Below are 16,302 nucleotides of genomic sequence, written 5' to 3'. Positions count from 1 at the left end.
TACGCAGCACTGTTCAGAGTATATTGTCTCGTAAGTAACTGTCCCTCAGAAGGGCTCACAATCTAGTCCCTACCATAGTCATATGTCTATGTATGTATCATGTAGTGTATGTATTGTAGTCTAGGGCCAATTTAGGGGTAAGCCAATTAACTTATCTGTATGCTTTTGGGATGTGGGAGGAAACCGGAGTGCCCAGAGAAAACGCACGTAGTCACGGGGACAACATACAAACTCCTTGCAGATGTTGACCTGGCTGGGATTCGAACGGGGACCCAGCGTTGCAAGACAAGAGCCACCGTGCTGCATTTTCTCTGGTGGAAAGTAAACTTAGTACTCCAGCTCCACAAAGCAGGAATGGTGATGCGTAAATATTAGTGTATAGTGTTCTGCAAAAGTTGTCTTACTAAGACTTGACTGTTTTTAGATAAGAGCAAATGGGACAGTGCTTCCTGCCTGAGATTCAGACATAGGCAGAGTTCTCTTCTTCCATTTCCTTTTGTGTTCACAATGTATGTAGAGCCATATTCTTTATTCAAAGGTAAGTGCTGTATTTATTAAGAAGGTTTAGAAGAAGTAGGTATACTTTTCTGTCCGTGCAATATTCTTTTCAGTGTATTTATTTATTCATCTTCAAGTTGACTTTTAATTCATCAAATAGAGTAGTAAAGATGCACAATTAGGGCTGTTTTACACTAGCAGCCTTTTGCGTTCCAATTCCAATCACACGTGGATTGTAAAACGCAAGGACACAAAGTATAAAATGTAAAGAGCCAGGTTAGTTTTCCATTACTGCAATGCAATTTTCTGATCGCAAACACTCTGTCTGAGTATCGTGCTTCTGTCCCTAGCATATATTGAAAAGCGCAACAAAATCGCACTGCGTTTAGGTTTTCAGATTTGTGGTGGAAAACAGCCTGTTACGGAATAAACAAGTACTGTACAGAAGACAACAGGTTTCAGAACACTGACACTGAAACAGGAATTAAAGTGTGCAAAAGGTGTTTATTATAAACCAAAAAATGCAAATAAGATGCAACCATATGCAAACAATGTATACAGTGAATCTCCCACAAACCAAACAAACAGTGTAGGAGATTTATACAAATATCTACAAAGCAAATATATACAATAGCGCTGTATCACAGGGAGCAGACAAAGACTAGAGTGGGGCCGAACCTCCGATTTTTCGGTTCGCGAACCGGGTTCGCGAACTTCCGTGGAAGGTTCGGTTCGCGTAAAAGTTCGCGAACCGCAATAGACTTCAATGGGGATGCGAACTTTGAAAAAAAAAAAATATGCTGGCCACAAAAGAGATGGAAAAGATGTTTCAAGGGGTCTAACACCTGGACCCCCAGGTGGAGGAGTGGGATACATGCCAAAAGTCCCCGGGAAAAATCTGGATTTGACGCAAAGCAGCGTTTTAAGGGCAGAAATCGCATTGAATGCTAAATGACAGGCCTAAAGTGCTTTAAAACATCTTGCATGTGTATACATCAATCAGGTAGTGTAATTAAGGTACTGCTTCACACTGACACACCAAACTCACCGTGTAACGCATCGCAAACAGCTGTTTGTGTAGTGACGGCCGTGCTGGACTGGTGCGCACCATGGCGAGAGTGCAGGTTTTGGTGGCTTTACAGCCCATATGGTCGCCTGGCTGATGTAGGTGAATGACAGAACAGTGACTGTCCAGCTGATCAAATTTGGTCTGACCACAATGAGGCAACGACCTTATTATCGTGGGTGTGCCCCCCGAGACACTCATCTAGGCGCCGGTCATTGCTTCATTGTGATACGCAAGCCCCTTCACCACGGCAAAGTAATGATCACGAAGGGGAATGGGCGCATGTACATGCCTTTTCTTTTGTTGTTGCAGCTGCCCGCAGTGCAGCCAGAAAAATTAGGCAGTCATGTACACGCACCAGAAAAAATATTACAGCGGCCGCTGCTAGCAGCGGCCTAAAAAATTCAGCAATCCGCCTGGAGTCCCGGACCCTGTTGGTGGTGGCGGAGAAGGTAGTCAAGCGGCCTGCAGGCAGACATGCTGTGTGGAGGGACTGGGAGCGACTTAGTCTTCTTGGGGCAGGCCGGGCAGCCAGTCACACGGCGTGCAGGCAGAGATGCTGTGTGTGCGGGGACTGACTTAGTCTTGGGGCGGGCAGCAGCCCTCCGGGATCCATGCCTCATTCATTTTGATAAAGGTGAGGTACTTAACAGTTTTGTGACTTAGGCGACTTCTCTTCTCAGTGACAATGCCTCCAGCTGCGCTGAAGGTCCTTTCTGACAGGACGCATGCGGCAGGGCAGGAGAGAAGTTGGATGGCAAATTGGGACAGATCTGGCCACAGGTCAAGCCTGCGCACCCAGTAGTTCAAGGGTTCCTCATCGCTGTTCACAGCAGTGTCTACATCCACACTTAAGGCCAGGTAGTCGGCTACCTGCCGTTCCAGGCGTTGGTGGAGGGTGGATCCGGAAGGGCTACGGCGAGGCGTTGGACTAAAGAACGTCCGCATGTCCGACATCACCATGAGATCGCTGGAGCGTCCTGTCTTTGACTGCGTGGACACGGGAGGAGGATTAGTGGCAGTGGTACCTTGCTGGCGTTGTGCTGTCACATCACCCTTAAAGGCATTGTAAAGCATAGTTGACAGCTTGTTCTGCATGTGCTGCATCCTTTCCACCTTCAGGTGAGTTGGTAACAGGTCCGCCACTTTGTGCCTGTACCGAGGGTCTAGTAGTGTGGCCACCCAGTACAGCTCATTCCCCTTGAGGTTTTTTATACGGGGGTCCCTCAACAGGCAGGACAGCATAAAAGACGACATCTGCACAAAGTCGGATCCAGATGTACCATGCATCTCCTCTTGCTCTTCCTCAGTGACGTCACATAAGTCAACCTCCTCCCCCCAGCCACGAACAATACCACGGGAAGGTTGAGCAGCACAAGCCCCCTGCGACGCCTGCTGCGGTTGTTCTCCTGCCGCCGTCCCCTCCTCCTCCTCCCCCAAAGAAACACCTTGCTCATCATCCTCTGAGTCTGACTCGTCTTCTGCACACGACTTCTCTTCTTCCTCCTCCTCCCCCTCTGTGCTGCCGCAGGTGTTGAGGAAACAGCTGGGTCTGATGAAAATTGGTCCCATGCCTGTTCCTTCCGTAACTGTTCCTGGTCACGCTCATTCGCAGCTTCATCCGCCACTCTACGCACAGCACACTCCAAGAAGTAAGCGTAGGGAATCAAGTCGCTGATGGTGCCTTCACTGCGGCTCACCAGGTTGGTCACCTCCTCAAACGGCCGCATGAGCCTGCATGCATTTCTCATCAGTGTCCAGTTGTCGGGCCAGAACATCCCCATCTTCCCAGACTGTTTCATTCTACTGTAGTTGTAGAGGTACTGGGTGACGGCTTTCTTCTGTTCTAGCAGGCGGGAGAACATGAGCAGGGTCGAATTCCAGCGAGTCGGGCTATCGCAAATCAGGCGTCTCACTGGCAAGTTTTTTTTCCGCTGAATTTCCGCAAAGCGTGCCATGGCTGTGTAAGACCGCCTCAAATGCCCACAGAACTTCCTGGCCTGCTTCAGGACATCCGCTAAGCCAGGGTACTTTGACACAAATCTTTGAACAACTAGATTCATGACATGTGCCATGCAGGGTATGTATGTCAGCTTCCCCATATGTTGTCGCACACCACGTTGCCTATCTCCAGGTGGTGCGGGGTCAGCCACTCATCCACCTGTTTCTTAAGAGCAGCCAGGAGAGCTGCTCCAGTGTGACTCTCCGCTTTGAGGCAAGACATGTCTAAGATGGCGTGACACCGTCGTACCTGACATGCAGCATAGGCCCTTCGGAGCTGGGGCTGTGTAGCTGGAGAGGAGAACTGCCACTCAGCCAAGGAGGAGGAGGACAGCGAAGAGCATGTAGCAGGAGGAGAGGAGGTGGCAGGAGGCCTGCCTGCAAGCCGTGGAGGTGTCACAAGTTGACCCAATGGGCTGTGTACGTAATGTAGCGGCCCTGCCCGTGCTTGGCAGACCAGGCATCCGTGGTCAGGTGTACCCTTGATCCAACGCTCTTCGCAAGAGATGACACCACTTGCCTCTCAACTTCACGGTGCAGTTGGGGTATGGCCTTTCTAGAAAAATAAGTGCGGCCTGGCATCTTCCACTGCGGTGTCCCGATGGCCACAAATTTACGGAAGGCCTCAGAGTCCACCAGCCGGTATGGTAACAGCTGGCGAGCTAACAGTTCCACCACGCCAGCTGTCAGACGCCGGGCAAGGGGGTGACTGGCCGAAATTGGCTTCTTCCGCTCAAACATTTCCTTCACATACACCTGACTGCTGCTGTGGGCAGAGGAGCAGGAAGCGCTCAAGGGCAGAGGCGGAGTGGAGGAGGGTGCAAGGGAGAAAGCGGCAGAAGCAGATGATGCACCTGAAGGAGGAAGAGGAGAAGGAGGGTGACTTTTCTTTTGTGTGCTGCTTTTGCTCAGGTGGCCATCCCATTGCTGTTTGTGCCTTTTCTCCAGGTGCCTTCGTAAGGCACTTGTCCCTACGTGAGTGTTGGCCTTTCCACGGCTCAATTTTTGTTGGCAGAGCGAACAGATGGCTTTGCTCCGATCTGAGGCACACACATTAAAAAATTTCCACACCGCTAAGCCACCCTGGGATGTGGGCACTATGGGGGCCTCAGCAGCTGATGCTGAAGGGCAAGTTGGCTGGCTGTACATTGGTGGCGATACATGGTGCCGGACACTGCCACCAGCTGTTTCTGACGAAGAGCTGCCCCAGCTTCTTTCAGCAACTTCTCTCCTCCTACTACTCTCTGACTCCCCCTCTGAACTGTCCCCCTCTTCATCTCCTCTATTGGGAACATACAGAGGATCCGTATCATCGTCATCATCGTAATCATCCTGCCCAGCTTCGCTTGCCTCAGAAAAATCCAAACATGCACCATCAGTAGGTCCTTCATCCTCCTTACACGTTACATCCATAGTGTTGCTGCGTAACTCAGACATATGAGCTGGTGAAAATTCATCTGGCTGTAACAACAATGGCTGTGCATCAGTGATTTCACCACTAAATAATTCTTGCGAAGTGTCAAATGCAGCGGAAGTGGTGCTAGTAGTAGCGCTGGTGGCTGAGCAAGATGAGGTGTTCTGTGTCGCTAAATACTCAACCACGTCCTGACAATCTTGGGAGGTGATGGGACGTGCCTTCTTCCAAGCACTGTACTGTGGGCCAGGTCCACACGAAATTACATTTACACGACCTCGCACAGACCTGCCGGGTGGCCTTCCTCTGGCTCTGGCACTACCTCTTCCTCTACCTGTTTTGTCCATATCGGGTATGCACGGAGTGGTATATCACACTGCGTGCACTCACGTAGGTAGGTGGGTTCACTTAACTGCACAGGTATGCGCACTGATGCGGTGGGTTCACTGAACAGAACAGGTATGCAGTGGCGGGTTCACTGAACAGAACAGGTATGCAGTGGCGGGTTCACTGAACAGGTATGCAGTGGCGGGTTCACTGAACACAACAGGTATGCAGTGGCGGGTTGACTGAACAGGTATACAGTGGCGGGTTCACTGAACAGAACAGGTATGCAGTGGCGGGTTCACTGAACAGAACAGGTATGCAGTGGCGGGTTCACTGAACAGAACAGGTATGCAGTGGCGGGTTCACTGAACACAACAGGTATGCAGTGGTGGGTTCACTGAACACAACAGGTATGCAGTGGCGGGTTAACTGAACAGGTATACAGTGGCGGGTTCACTGAACAGAACAGGTATGCAGTGGCGGGTTCACTGAACAGAACAGGTATGCAGTGGCGGGTTCACTGAACAGAACAGGTATGCAGTGGTGGGTTCACTGAACACAACAGGTATGCAGTGGCGGGTTAACTGAACAGGTATACAGTGGCGGGTTCACTGAACAGAACAGGTATGCAGTGGCGGGTTCACTGAACACAACAGGTATGCAGTGGCGGGTTCATGGAACAGAACAGGTATGCAGTGGTGGGTTCACTGAACACAACAGGTATGCAGTGGCGGGTTAACTGAACAGGTATACAGTGGCGGGTTCACTGAACAGAACAGGTATACAGTGGCAGGTTCACTGAACAGAACAGGTATGCAGTGGCGGGTTCACTGAACAGAACAGGTATACAGTGGCAGGTTCACTGAACAGAACAGGTATACAGTGGCGGGTTCACTGAACACAACAGGTATGCAGTGGCGGGTTAACTGAACAGGTATACAGTGGCAGGTTCACTGAACAGAACAGGTATACAGTGGCGGGTTCACTGAACACAACAGGTATGCAGTGGCGGGTTAACTGAACAGGTATACAGTGGCGGGTTCACTGAACAGAACAGGTATACAGTGGCAGGTTCACTGAACAGAACAGGTATGCAGTGGCGGGTTCACTGAACAGGTATGCAGTGGCGGGTTCACTGAACACAACAGGTATGCAGTGGCGGGTTCACAGTACAGGTATGCAGTGGCGGGTTCACTGAACAGTACAGGTATGCAGTGGAGGGTTCACTGAACAGAACAGGTATACAGTGGCGGGTTCACTGAACACAACAGGTATGCAGTGGCGGGTTAACTGAACAGGTATACAGTGGCGGGTTCACTGAACAGAACAGGTATGCAGTGGCGGGTTCACTGAACACAACAGGTATGCAGTGGCGGGTTCACTGAACACAACAGGTATGCAGTGGCGGGTTCACTGAACACAACAGGTATGCAGTGGTGGGTTCACTGAACACAACAGGTATGCAGTGGCGGGTTAACTGAACAGGTATACAGTGGCGGGTTCACTGAACAGAACAGGTATACAGTGGCGGGTTCACTGAACAGAACAGGTATGCAGTGGCGGGTTCACTGAACAGAACAGGTATGCAGTGGTGGGTTCACTGAACACAACAGGTATGCAGTGGCGGGTTAACTGAACAGGTATACAGTGGCGGGTTCACTGAACAGAACAGGTATACAGTGGCAGGTTCACTGAACAGTACAGGTATGCAGTGGCGGGTTCACTGAACAGAACAGGTATACAGTGGCAGGTTCACTGAACACAACAGGTATGCAGTGGCGGGTTAACTGAACAGGTATACAGTGGCGGGTTCACTGAACAGAACAAGTTTGCAGTGGCGGGTTCACTGAACACAACAGGTATGCAGTGGCGGGTTCATGGAACAGAACAGGTATGCAGTGGTGGGTTCACTGAACACAACAGGTATGCAGTGGCGGGTTCATGGAACAGAACAGGTATGCAGTGGTGGGTTCACTGAACACAACAGGTATGCAGTGGCGGGTTAACTGAACAGAACAGGTATACAGTGGCAGGTTCACTGAACACAACAGGTATGCAGTGGCGGGTTAACTGAACAGGTATACAGTGGCGGGTTCACTGAACAGAACAGGTTTGCAGTGGCGGGTTCACTGAACACAACAGGTATGCAGTGGCGGGTTAACTGAACAGGTATACAGTGGCGGGTTCACTGAACAGAACAGGTATACAGTGGCAGGTTCACTGAACAGAACAGGTATGCAGTGGCGGGTTCACTGAACAGGTATGCAGTGGCGGGTTCACTGAACACAACAGGTATGCAGTGGCGGGTTCACAGTACAGGTATGCAGTGGCGGGTTCACTGAACAGTACAGGTATGCAGTGGAGGGTTCACTGAACAGAACAGGTATACAGTGGCGGGTTCACTGAACACAACAGGTATGCAGTGGCGGGTTAACTGAACAGGTATACAGTGGCGGGTTCACTGAACAGAACAGGTATGCAGTGGCGGGTTCACTGAACACAACAGGTATGCAGTGGCGGGTTCACTGAACACAACAGGTATGCAGTGGCGGGTTCACTGAACACAACAGGTATGCAGTGGTGGGTTCACTGAACACAACAGGTATGCAGTGGCGGGTTAACTGAACAGGTATACAGTGGCGGGTTCACTGAACAGAACAGGTATACAGTGGCGGGTTCACTGAACAGAACAGGTATGCAGTGGCGGGTTCACTGAACAGAACAGGTATGCAGTGGTGGGTTCACTGAACACAACAGGTATGCAGTGGCGGGTTAACTGAACAGGTATACAGTGGCGGGTTCACTGAACAGAACAGGTATACAGTGGCAGGTTCACTGAACAGTACAGGTATGCAGTGGCGGGTTCACTGAACAGAACAGGTATACAGTGGCAGGTTCACTGAACACAACAGGTATGCAGTGGCGGGTTAACTGAACAGGTATACAGTGGCGGGTTCACTGAACAGAACAAGTTTGCAGTGGCGGGTTCACTGAACACAACAGGTATGCAGTGGCGGGTTCATGGAACAGAACAGGTATGCAGTGGTGGGTTCACTGAACACAACAGGTATGCAGTGGCGGGTTCATGGAACAGAACAGGTATGCAGTGGTGGGTTCACTGAACACAACAGGTATGCAGTGGCGGGTTAACTGAACAGGTATACAGTGGCGGGTTCACTGAACAGAACAGGTATGCAGTGGCGGGTTCACTGAACAGAACAGGTATGCAGTGGCGGGTTCACTGAACACAACAGGTATGCAGTGGCGGGTTCACTGAACACAACAGGTATGCAGTGGTGGGTTCACTGAACACAACAGGTATGCAGTGGCGGGTTAACTGAACAGGTATACAGTGGCGGGTTCACTGAACAGAACAGGTATACAGTGGCGGGTTCACTGAACAGAACAGGTATGCAGTGGCGGGTTCACTGAACAGAACAGGTATGCAGTGGTGGGTTCACTGAACACAACAGGTATGCAGTGGCGGGTTAACTGAACAGGTATACAGTGGCGGGTTCACTGAACAGAACAGGTATACAGTGGCAGGTTCACTGAACAGTACAGGTATGCAGTGGCGGGTTCACTGAACAGAACAGGTATACAGTGGCAGGTTCACTGAACACAACAGGTATGCAGTGGCGGGTTAACTGAACAGGTATACAGTGGCGGGTTCACTGAACAGAACAGGTTTGCAGTGGCGGGTTCACTGAACACAACAGGTATGCAGTGGCGGGTTCATGGAACAGAACAGGTATGCAGTGGTGGGTTCACTGAACACAACAGGTATGCAGTGGCGGGTTAACTGAACAGGTATACAGTGGCGGGTTCACTGAACAGAACAGGTATACAGTGGCAGGTTCACTGAACAGAACAGGTATGCAGTGGCGGGTTCACTGAACAGAACAGGTATACAGTGGCACGTTCACTGAACAGGTATACAGTGGCAGGTTCACTGAACAGGTATACAGTGGCGGGTTCACTGAACAGAACAGGTATGCAGTGGCAGGTTCACTGAACAGGTATACAGTGGCGGGTTCACTGAACAGTACAGGTATACAGTGGCAGGTTCACTGAACACAACAGGTATGCAGTGGCGGGTTAACTGAACAGGTATACAGTGGCGGGTTCACTGAACAGAACAGGTATACAGTGGCAGGTTCACTGAACAGAACAGGTATGCAGTGGTGGGTTCACTGAACAGAACAGGTATACAGTGGCAGGTTCACTGAACAGAACAGGTATACAGTCGCGGGTTCACTGAACACAACAGGTATGCAGTGGCGGGTTAACTGAACAGGTATACAGTGGCGGGTTCACTGAACAGAACAGGTATACAGTGGCACGTTCACTGAACAGAACAGGTATACAGTGGCAGGTTTACTGAACAGGTATACAGTGGCGGGTTCACTGAACAGAACAGGTATGCAGTGGCAGGTTCACTGAACAGGTATACAGTGGCGGGTTCACTGAACAGAACAGGTATACAGTGGCGGGTTCACTGAACAGAACAGGTATGCAGTGGCGGGTTCACTGAACAGTACAGGTATGCAGTGGCGGGTTCACTGAACAGAACAGGTATGCAGTGGTGGGTTCACTGAACACAACAGGTATGCAGTGGCGGGTTAACTGAACAGGTATACAGTGGCGGGTTCACTGAACAGAACAGGTATACAGTGGCAGGTTCACTGAACAGTACAGGTATGCAGTGGCGGGTTCACTGAACAGAACAGGTATACAGTGGCAGGTTCACTGAACACAACAGGTATGCAGTGGCGGGTTAACTGAACAGGTATACAGTGGCGGGTTCACTGAACAGAACAGGTTTGCAGTGGCGGGTTCACTGAACACAACAGGTATGCAGTGGCGGGTTCATGGAACAGAACAGGTATGCAGTGGTGGGTTCACTGAACACAACAGGTATGCAGTGGCGGGTTCATGGAACAGAACAGGTATGCAGTGGTGGGTTCACTGAACACAACAGGTATGCAGTGGCGGGTTAACTGAACAGGTATACAGTGGCGGGTTCACTGAACAGAACAGGTATGCAGTGGCGGGTTCACTGAACACAACAGGTATGCAGTGGCGGGTTCACTGAACACAACAGGTATGCAGTGGTGGGTTCACTGAACACAACAGGTATGCAGTGGCGGGTTAACTGAACAGGTATACAGTGGCGGGTTCACTGAACAGAACAGGTATACAGTGGCGGGTTCACTGAACAGAACAGGTATGCAGTGGCGGGTTCACTGAACAGAACAGGTATGCAGTGGTGGGTTCACTGAACACAACAGGTATGCAGTGGCGGGTTAACTGAACAGGTATACAGTGGCGGGTTCACTGAACAGAACAGGTATACAGTGGCAGGTTCACTGAACAGTACAGGTATGCAGTGGCGGGTTCACTGAACAGAACAGGTATACAGTGGCAGGTTCACTGAACACAACAGGTATGCAGTGGCGGGTTAACTGAACAGGTATACAGTGGCGGGTTCACTGAACAGAACAGGTTTGCAGTGGCGGGTTCACTGAACACAACAGGTATGCAGTGGCGGGTTCATGGAACAGAACAGGTATGCAGTGGTGGGTTCACTGAACACAACAGGTATGCAGTGGCGGGTTAACTGAACAGGTATACAGTGGCGGGTTCACTGAACAGAACAGGTATACAGTGGCAGGTTCACTGAACAGAACAGGTATGCAGTGGCGGGTTCACTGAACAGAACAGGTATACAGTGGCACGTTCACTGAACAGAACAGGTATACAGTGGCAGGTTCACTGAACAGGTATACAGTGGCGGGTTCACTGAACAGAACAGGTATGCAGTGGCAGGTTCACTGAACAGGTATACAGTGGCGGGTTCACTGAACAGTACAGGTATACAGTGGCAGGTTCACTGAACACAACAGGTATGCAGTGGCGGGTTAACTGAACAGGTATACAGTGGCGGGTTCACTGAACAGAACAGGTATACAGTGGCAGGTTCACTGAACAGAACAGGTATGCAGTGGTGGGTTCACTGAACAGAACAGGTATACAGTGGCAGGTTCACTGAACAGAACAGGTATACAGTCGCGGGTTCACTGAACACAACAGGTATGCAGTGGCGGGTTAACTGAACAGGTATACAGTGGCGGGTTCACTGAACAGAACAGGTATACAGTGGCACGTTCACTGAACAGAACAGGTATACAGTGGCAGGTTTACTGAACAGGTATACAGTGGCGGGTTCACTGAACAGAACAGGTATGCAGTGGCAGGTTCACTGAACAGGTATACAGTGGCGGGTTCACTGAACAGAACAGGTATACAGTGGCGGGTTCACTGAACAGAACAGGTATGCAGTGGCGGGTTCACTGAACAGTACAGGTATGCAGTGGTGGGTTCACTGAACAGGTATGCAGTGGTGGGTTCACTGAACAGGTATGCAGTGGTGGGTTCACTGAACAGGTATGCAGTGGCAGGTTCACTGAACAGGTATGCAGTGGTGGGTTCACTGAACAGGTATGCAGTGGTGGGTTCACTGAACAGGTATGCAGTGGTGGGTCCACAGAACAGGTATGCAGTGGTGGGTCCACAGAACAGGTATGCAGTGGTGGGTCTACAGAACAGGTATGCAGTGGTGGGTTCACAGAACAGGTATGCAGTGGTGGGTTCACTGAACAGGTATGCAGTGGTGGGTTCACAGAACAGGTATGCAGCCAGGAACAAGCTAAGCCTAACTAATCTTTCCCTATGAGAGACAGTCTGCAGCAGCTCGCCCTACTCTCACTAACGCAGGCACACGAGTGAGCTTAATGGCTGCCGCTGCCTGCCTTTTATTAGGGGGGTAGTGGCTCCAGGGGCTAGTGTAGCCTAATTGGCTACACTGGGCCTGCTGACTGTGATGTAGAGGGTCAAAGTTGACCCTCATGGTGCACTATGGGGCGAACCGAACTTCCGCAAAACTTCGCCTGCGGGACGCGAATGCGAACCACTGAAGTTCGCATGGAACCGTTCGCAGGCGAACCTTTCGGCCCAACTCTAACAAAGACAGGTCAAGACGGAATATCAGTCAGCAGCGGTAAATCAAATACAAGCAAGGCACAGAGGGATGAACAGAAGCAGAGTCAGGACAAGCAAAGGTTCAACAACAGGTAATTAGATCAAAGAACAAGGTACAGGGTACAAGGAATCAGGTATCAGGTAATCAGAGGTGTCCAGAGACTCAGACCTACAATGAACGGTTCTGGCAATTGTTTTGAGGAAGAGGCAGTCTTATATAGTTAATGTAACAGGAAGCAGCTGTTAAGGGATCAGAGTTCTATTAGAGGCCTCTGCAGGCTAGACAAAGAACTGCAAGTGCTTGAATGCAGTGATAAGCCACCTGCTGGTGGATAGTGGAAGTCCAAGGCAGTCCAACTCAATACCACCACCAGCAGGCAGAAGATAACATAACAAGATACTTAACACAGCCCTTACATCCATATTATTATGAAATAAAAGTGTTGCTTTTTAAATTATGAAAAAACCCTCACTTTTCCATACCCTCCATACATACAACAGGCAGTCAGGTGGTTTTCTAAAATTCTTCCTTCATATAAAATCACGTGCTACTTAAATAAGTTAATGGGCTAGGGGTTACCTGTAATGTATATGTTAAATGACACTTAGCCAGATATCAAATGATATAACTAATGATTTAACATAAGTATAGGGGGGTCTTTTCTTAAGCAGTTACCAAGATAATTCACCCTAATAATCTGTTCCCCACATCTCTTAACCCCTACTTACACCCTATTTTTACTTTTTTTCAGTATTATTATGGAAAGGTATTATTATTATTATTTATTGTATTTATAAAGCGCCAACATATATTACGCAGCGCTGCACAATAGACAAAAGGGTTAACATACGAGGTAGGACATAAAAGTAGCTCACAACAAATCAAGATCATGAAAATGTCTTTGATAACAGTAGTTCAGTGTCATTGGTCAAATAGAGACAGTTCTAGTCCACAAGAGGGGTGACAGACAGTGAGATTGCATAATCAGGCTGGAAACACTAGGGAGGAGGGCCCTGCCAGAGGCTTACAATCTAAAATCTAAAATTACAAAAAAAAGATCAGGAAATCAGGTATTGCTGGGGATGTTGATGTTAGAATTTGGAATATTGAATTTGGAAACTCGAATTATCCCAAACACACCTCAGCACCTGAGTAAGTGGACGAGTGGACAGAGTCATGGGGAGTTCACCTACTTGTGCTTCATGATGCACGTGACGCCAAAGCTTCCAAACCAAAAGTGGAAGCATCGGAGTCATGAGAAGCGCACTGTGAAATGCAAGCAATTGAACTACCCGTGACCCTGTCCACTTCCTCGGTTGCAGATATGCTGTGTTCGGTTAACTCGGGTTTCCAAATTCAATATTCTGAATTCAAACATCAACACTAATTACTAGCATTTATTAGATATACATGTCACTGTCCCAATTTTCCTTTAATCTTTTCTGTTTTAGCCTCTTAGTCACCAGTATTGCTGTGTACAATGCTGGTTCAACTAATGTGGAACAAAAGGTATATCAGATTCATGTGACTTGTCTGCACAAAGTGGTTGGAAGGTCTCTGTCCCTTTATTTATGTTTCCTGCTTCCATGCCATGCACTCTCATGAGCAGATGACAGGACAAAGAATAGGCTATTTGCAGGCTATAGATGACAGTAATGTCTCCTCCTTTCAAAGGAGGAATGTCTTCAGGGTGAAGAGGGAAGGTGATGCTCCCCCTATTGGTTGAAAGCCTTGATTCAACTTGTTTCTGCTATGGGCTTTCCAGCCTGTGAAATTTTCCCTGCTATCCTTGCTATTATTTAGACCTGACACCTATGCAGCAACTTCCATGAAATATCTGGGGGATGAAATAACGCTGTCTCTTGGAAAATGAACCCAGAGACAAAGGGAGCCCAAATGGTGCCCAAGGTCTCCTACTGAATTGGCGCTGGTTTACTGAACAGGAAGAGCTGAGATTTGAACCAAGGTCTCCTGTGTCAGAAGCAGAGCCCTTAGCCAATACACTATCCAACCAAATTAGGCAGGTGGAGATTATAAACCCGTCTCCACTTAGGTGATCACAGGATGTTCTTGGATTGGTCGCTCGCTTATAAACAATATAGACACAAGCTAAACAAGTTGGGTCTGGAGGCCACACCCTCTCAACAACAAAAACAATACAAATGGGTAATAGAGGCACCCAAGTTGCTATAAAACTAGGTTAAAACCAATAAAACATAAAATGAAGAGGTGGCTTGCCTCAAAAGATGACACTAATTGTGGTATACAAAACAAAAGTATGCCATCTCTTTATTTTTGTATTTTATTGGTTTAAACCTAGCTTTATATCAACTTGGGCACCTTTTTTCCCTATTCATAACTCCATGAAATTGTCCAAAGTATACCTAGGAGAGTCTAGGATGGGGAGGAAAAGGATAGCATAAACCATTATTAGATCACCTCTGCTTTGAACCATTATGAAATACTGCATAAATATTGCGTCATCTTCACACTAAATTTGTTGCTTCCAGTGAGGCTTCCGATCAGCTGTTGCCACTAGTAGTAGGTGTGGATTCTGCTAGAACGCAGGATCTATGTCACATAGACATAGTAGTCACTACTGGTATTCCTCGGATCATCCCTCAATGGTCTGCTATCCCTAGTGGGCAATGGTCTACTTTGCAAGTAGTCGACTGGTTGCAGCTCCTTAGATTGCCCCAGTAGTAACAGGGAGCACAGGTGATGCTGCACTGTAGTGTGGAGAGGGCAGGTAGACTTCCGAGATTGACTAAGGTCAGGGCAGTCATTAGGGACAGAAAAAAGTAAAGTCCCAATCTCAGGTCGGGACAGGCAGCAGGCAGAACATAGGTCATAAGCTGAGATCTGAGAAGTCAAGATCAGGGCAGACACCTGGCAGAACATAGCCAAGTCATAAACTGAAGGCAGGACAGGCAGAAGACAAATTGGGAAAAGTTTGACAGACCTGGGTCAAAATGGAGAGACTAGGCAGCAGCTGACTAGGAAACAAATGAACTAAGCTAATAGGCTGATAATCACTACAGGTCTCTGGGACACTGAGGCTTTTAGGGTACCACATGGCATTACAGCAGTTTCCTGTGCCTGCTCCAGAATTTGCATATTTGCACATACCCCTTTAAGAGCCTGACTTAGGACCACAATTCAAATGGGGGCACACACATTAAACTGGTCACACAGCACTGGACCAGAGGGAAATGAGCAATCAGGATGACATTTCCATAGTAAACTCGTATCTACGGACATGTCTTGTAAAAGGGGTATTTATAGAGACTGTCCCAGCAACACTCTTCACTTGTTAGCCCTCCAATATTTAACACTCAGTAACTTATACTGAATGATTAGAATGTCCCATATTGTATTACTATTGAGTATACATAAAGGGGATGTATAGTTATGTTTATATATTTTCCTGTGTTTCCACAGAGCATAGTTCTACGAGAGAGGAACAAAAGAGTGAGGTATGTCCAACAGAAATGCATTCATTCATCTTCTACTCTGCCATACTTATTTACTTACTCTGCCATACTTATTTATCTGCGTTGCCGAAATGTGCATGGAAACGCATGTAATGTGAATGAGTCCTAATAGCTGGATATGAAGAGACGCTGCTGCAGAGTTATCTGCTGGATACTATCTTTGTGAGTTCTGTGCTGAGGTTGTCCAGGAATCCCCACAGCCATTTCCTATCAACCTACCTCTCCTCCTGCTGCAGAGTGTATCTTGTCTTTTCATAGCCCTTATAAGGCTTCTGAGCTTTTTACTGTCTTCTCATCCTCTCTGCCGTTCTTGATATTGCTATTTTAAAGACTTATAAAGTTTATTTTGTCATCGACATTAAACAGCACATTTTGTTTATATTTTTTTTACACCAAATTGCACAGGGTTAATTTTTCAAATAAAGAAATAGTGTTAAAGGGATACTGTAGGGGGGTCTGG

General features: G+C 48.4%; 1 protein-coding gene across 2 annotated transcripts in view; it reads left to right on the top strand.

The window, feature by feature from the left end:
• Window positions 1-16,302, top strand: part of MAJIN (membrane anchored junction protein) — a 73,427-nt gene that overhangs the window by 37,353 nt on the left and 19,772 nt on the right. For both annotated transcript variants that reach the window (XR_011024922.1, XM_068261525.1), the window contains exons 5-6: window positions 425-538; window positions 15,790-15,824. Coding sequence is in view for 1 of the 2 variants with exons in the window: in XM_068261525.1 (XP_068117626.1) it covers window positions 425-538; window positions 15,790-15,824 (149 nt within the window). In the remaining variant the exon portion in view is untranslated. The remainder of the gene's footprint in view (window positions 1-424; window positions 539-15,789; window positions 15,825-16,302) is intronic.

This window comes from Hyperolius riggenbachi, chromosome 11 (assembly GCF_040937935.1).
Source record: "Hyperolius riggenbachi isolate aHypRig1 chromosome 11, aHypRig1.pri, whole genome shotgun sequence".
Taxonomy (NCBI): Eukaryota; Metazoa; Chordata; class Amphibia; order Anura; family Hyperoliidae; genus Hyperolius; species Hyperolius riggenbachi.
Note: the sequence above shows the minus strand (reverse complement) of the source record. Positions and strands in the feature narration are given on the sequence as shown.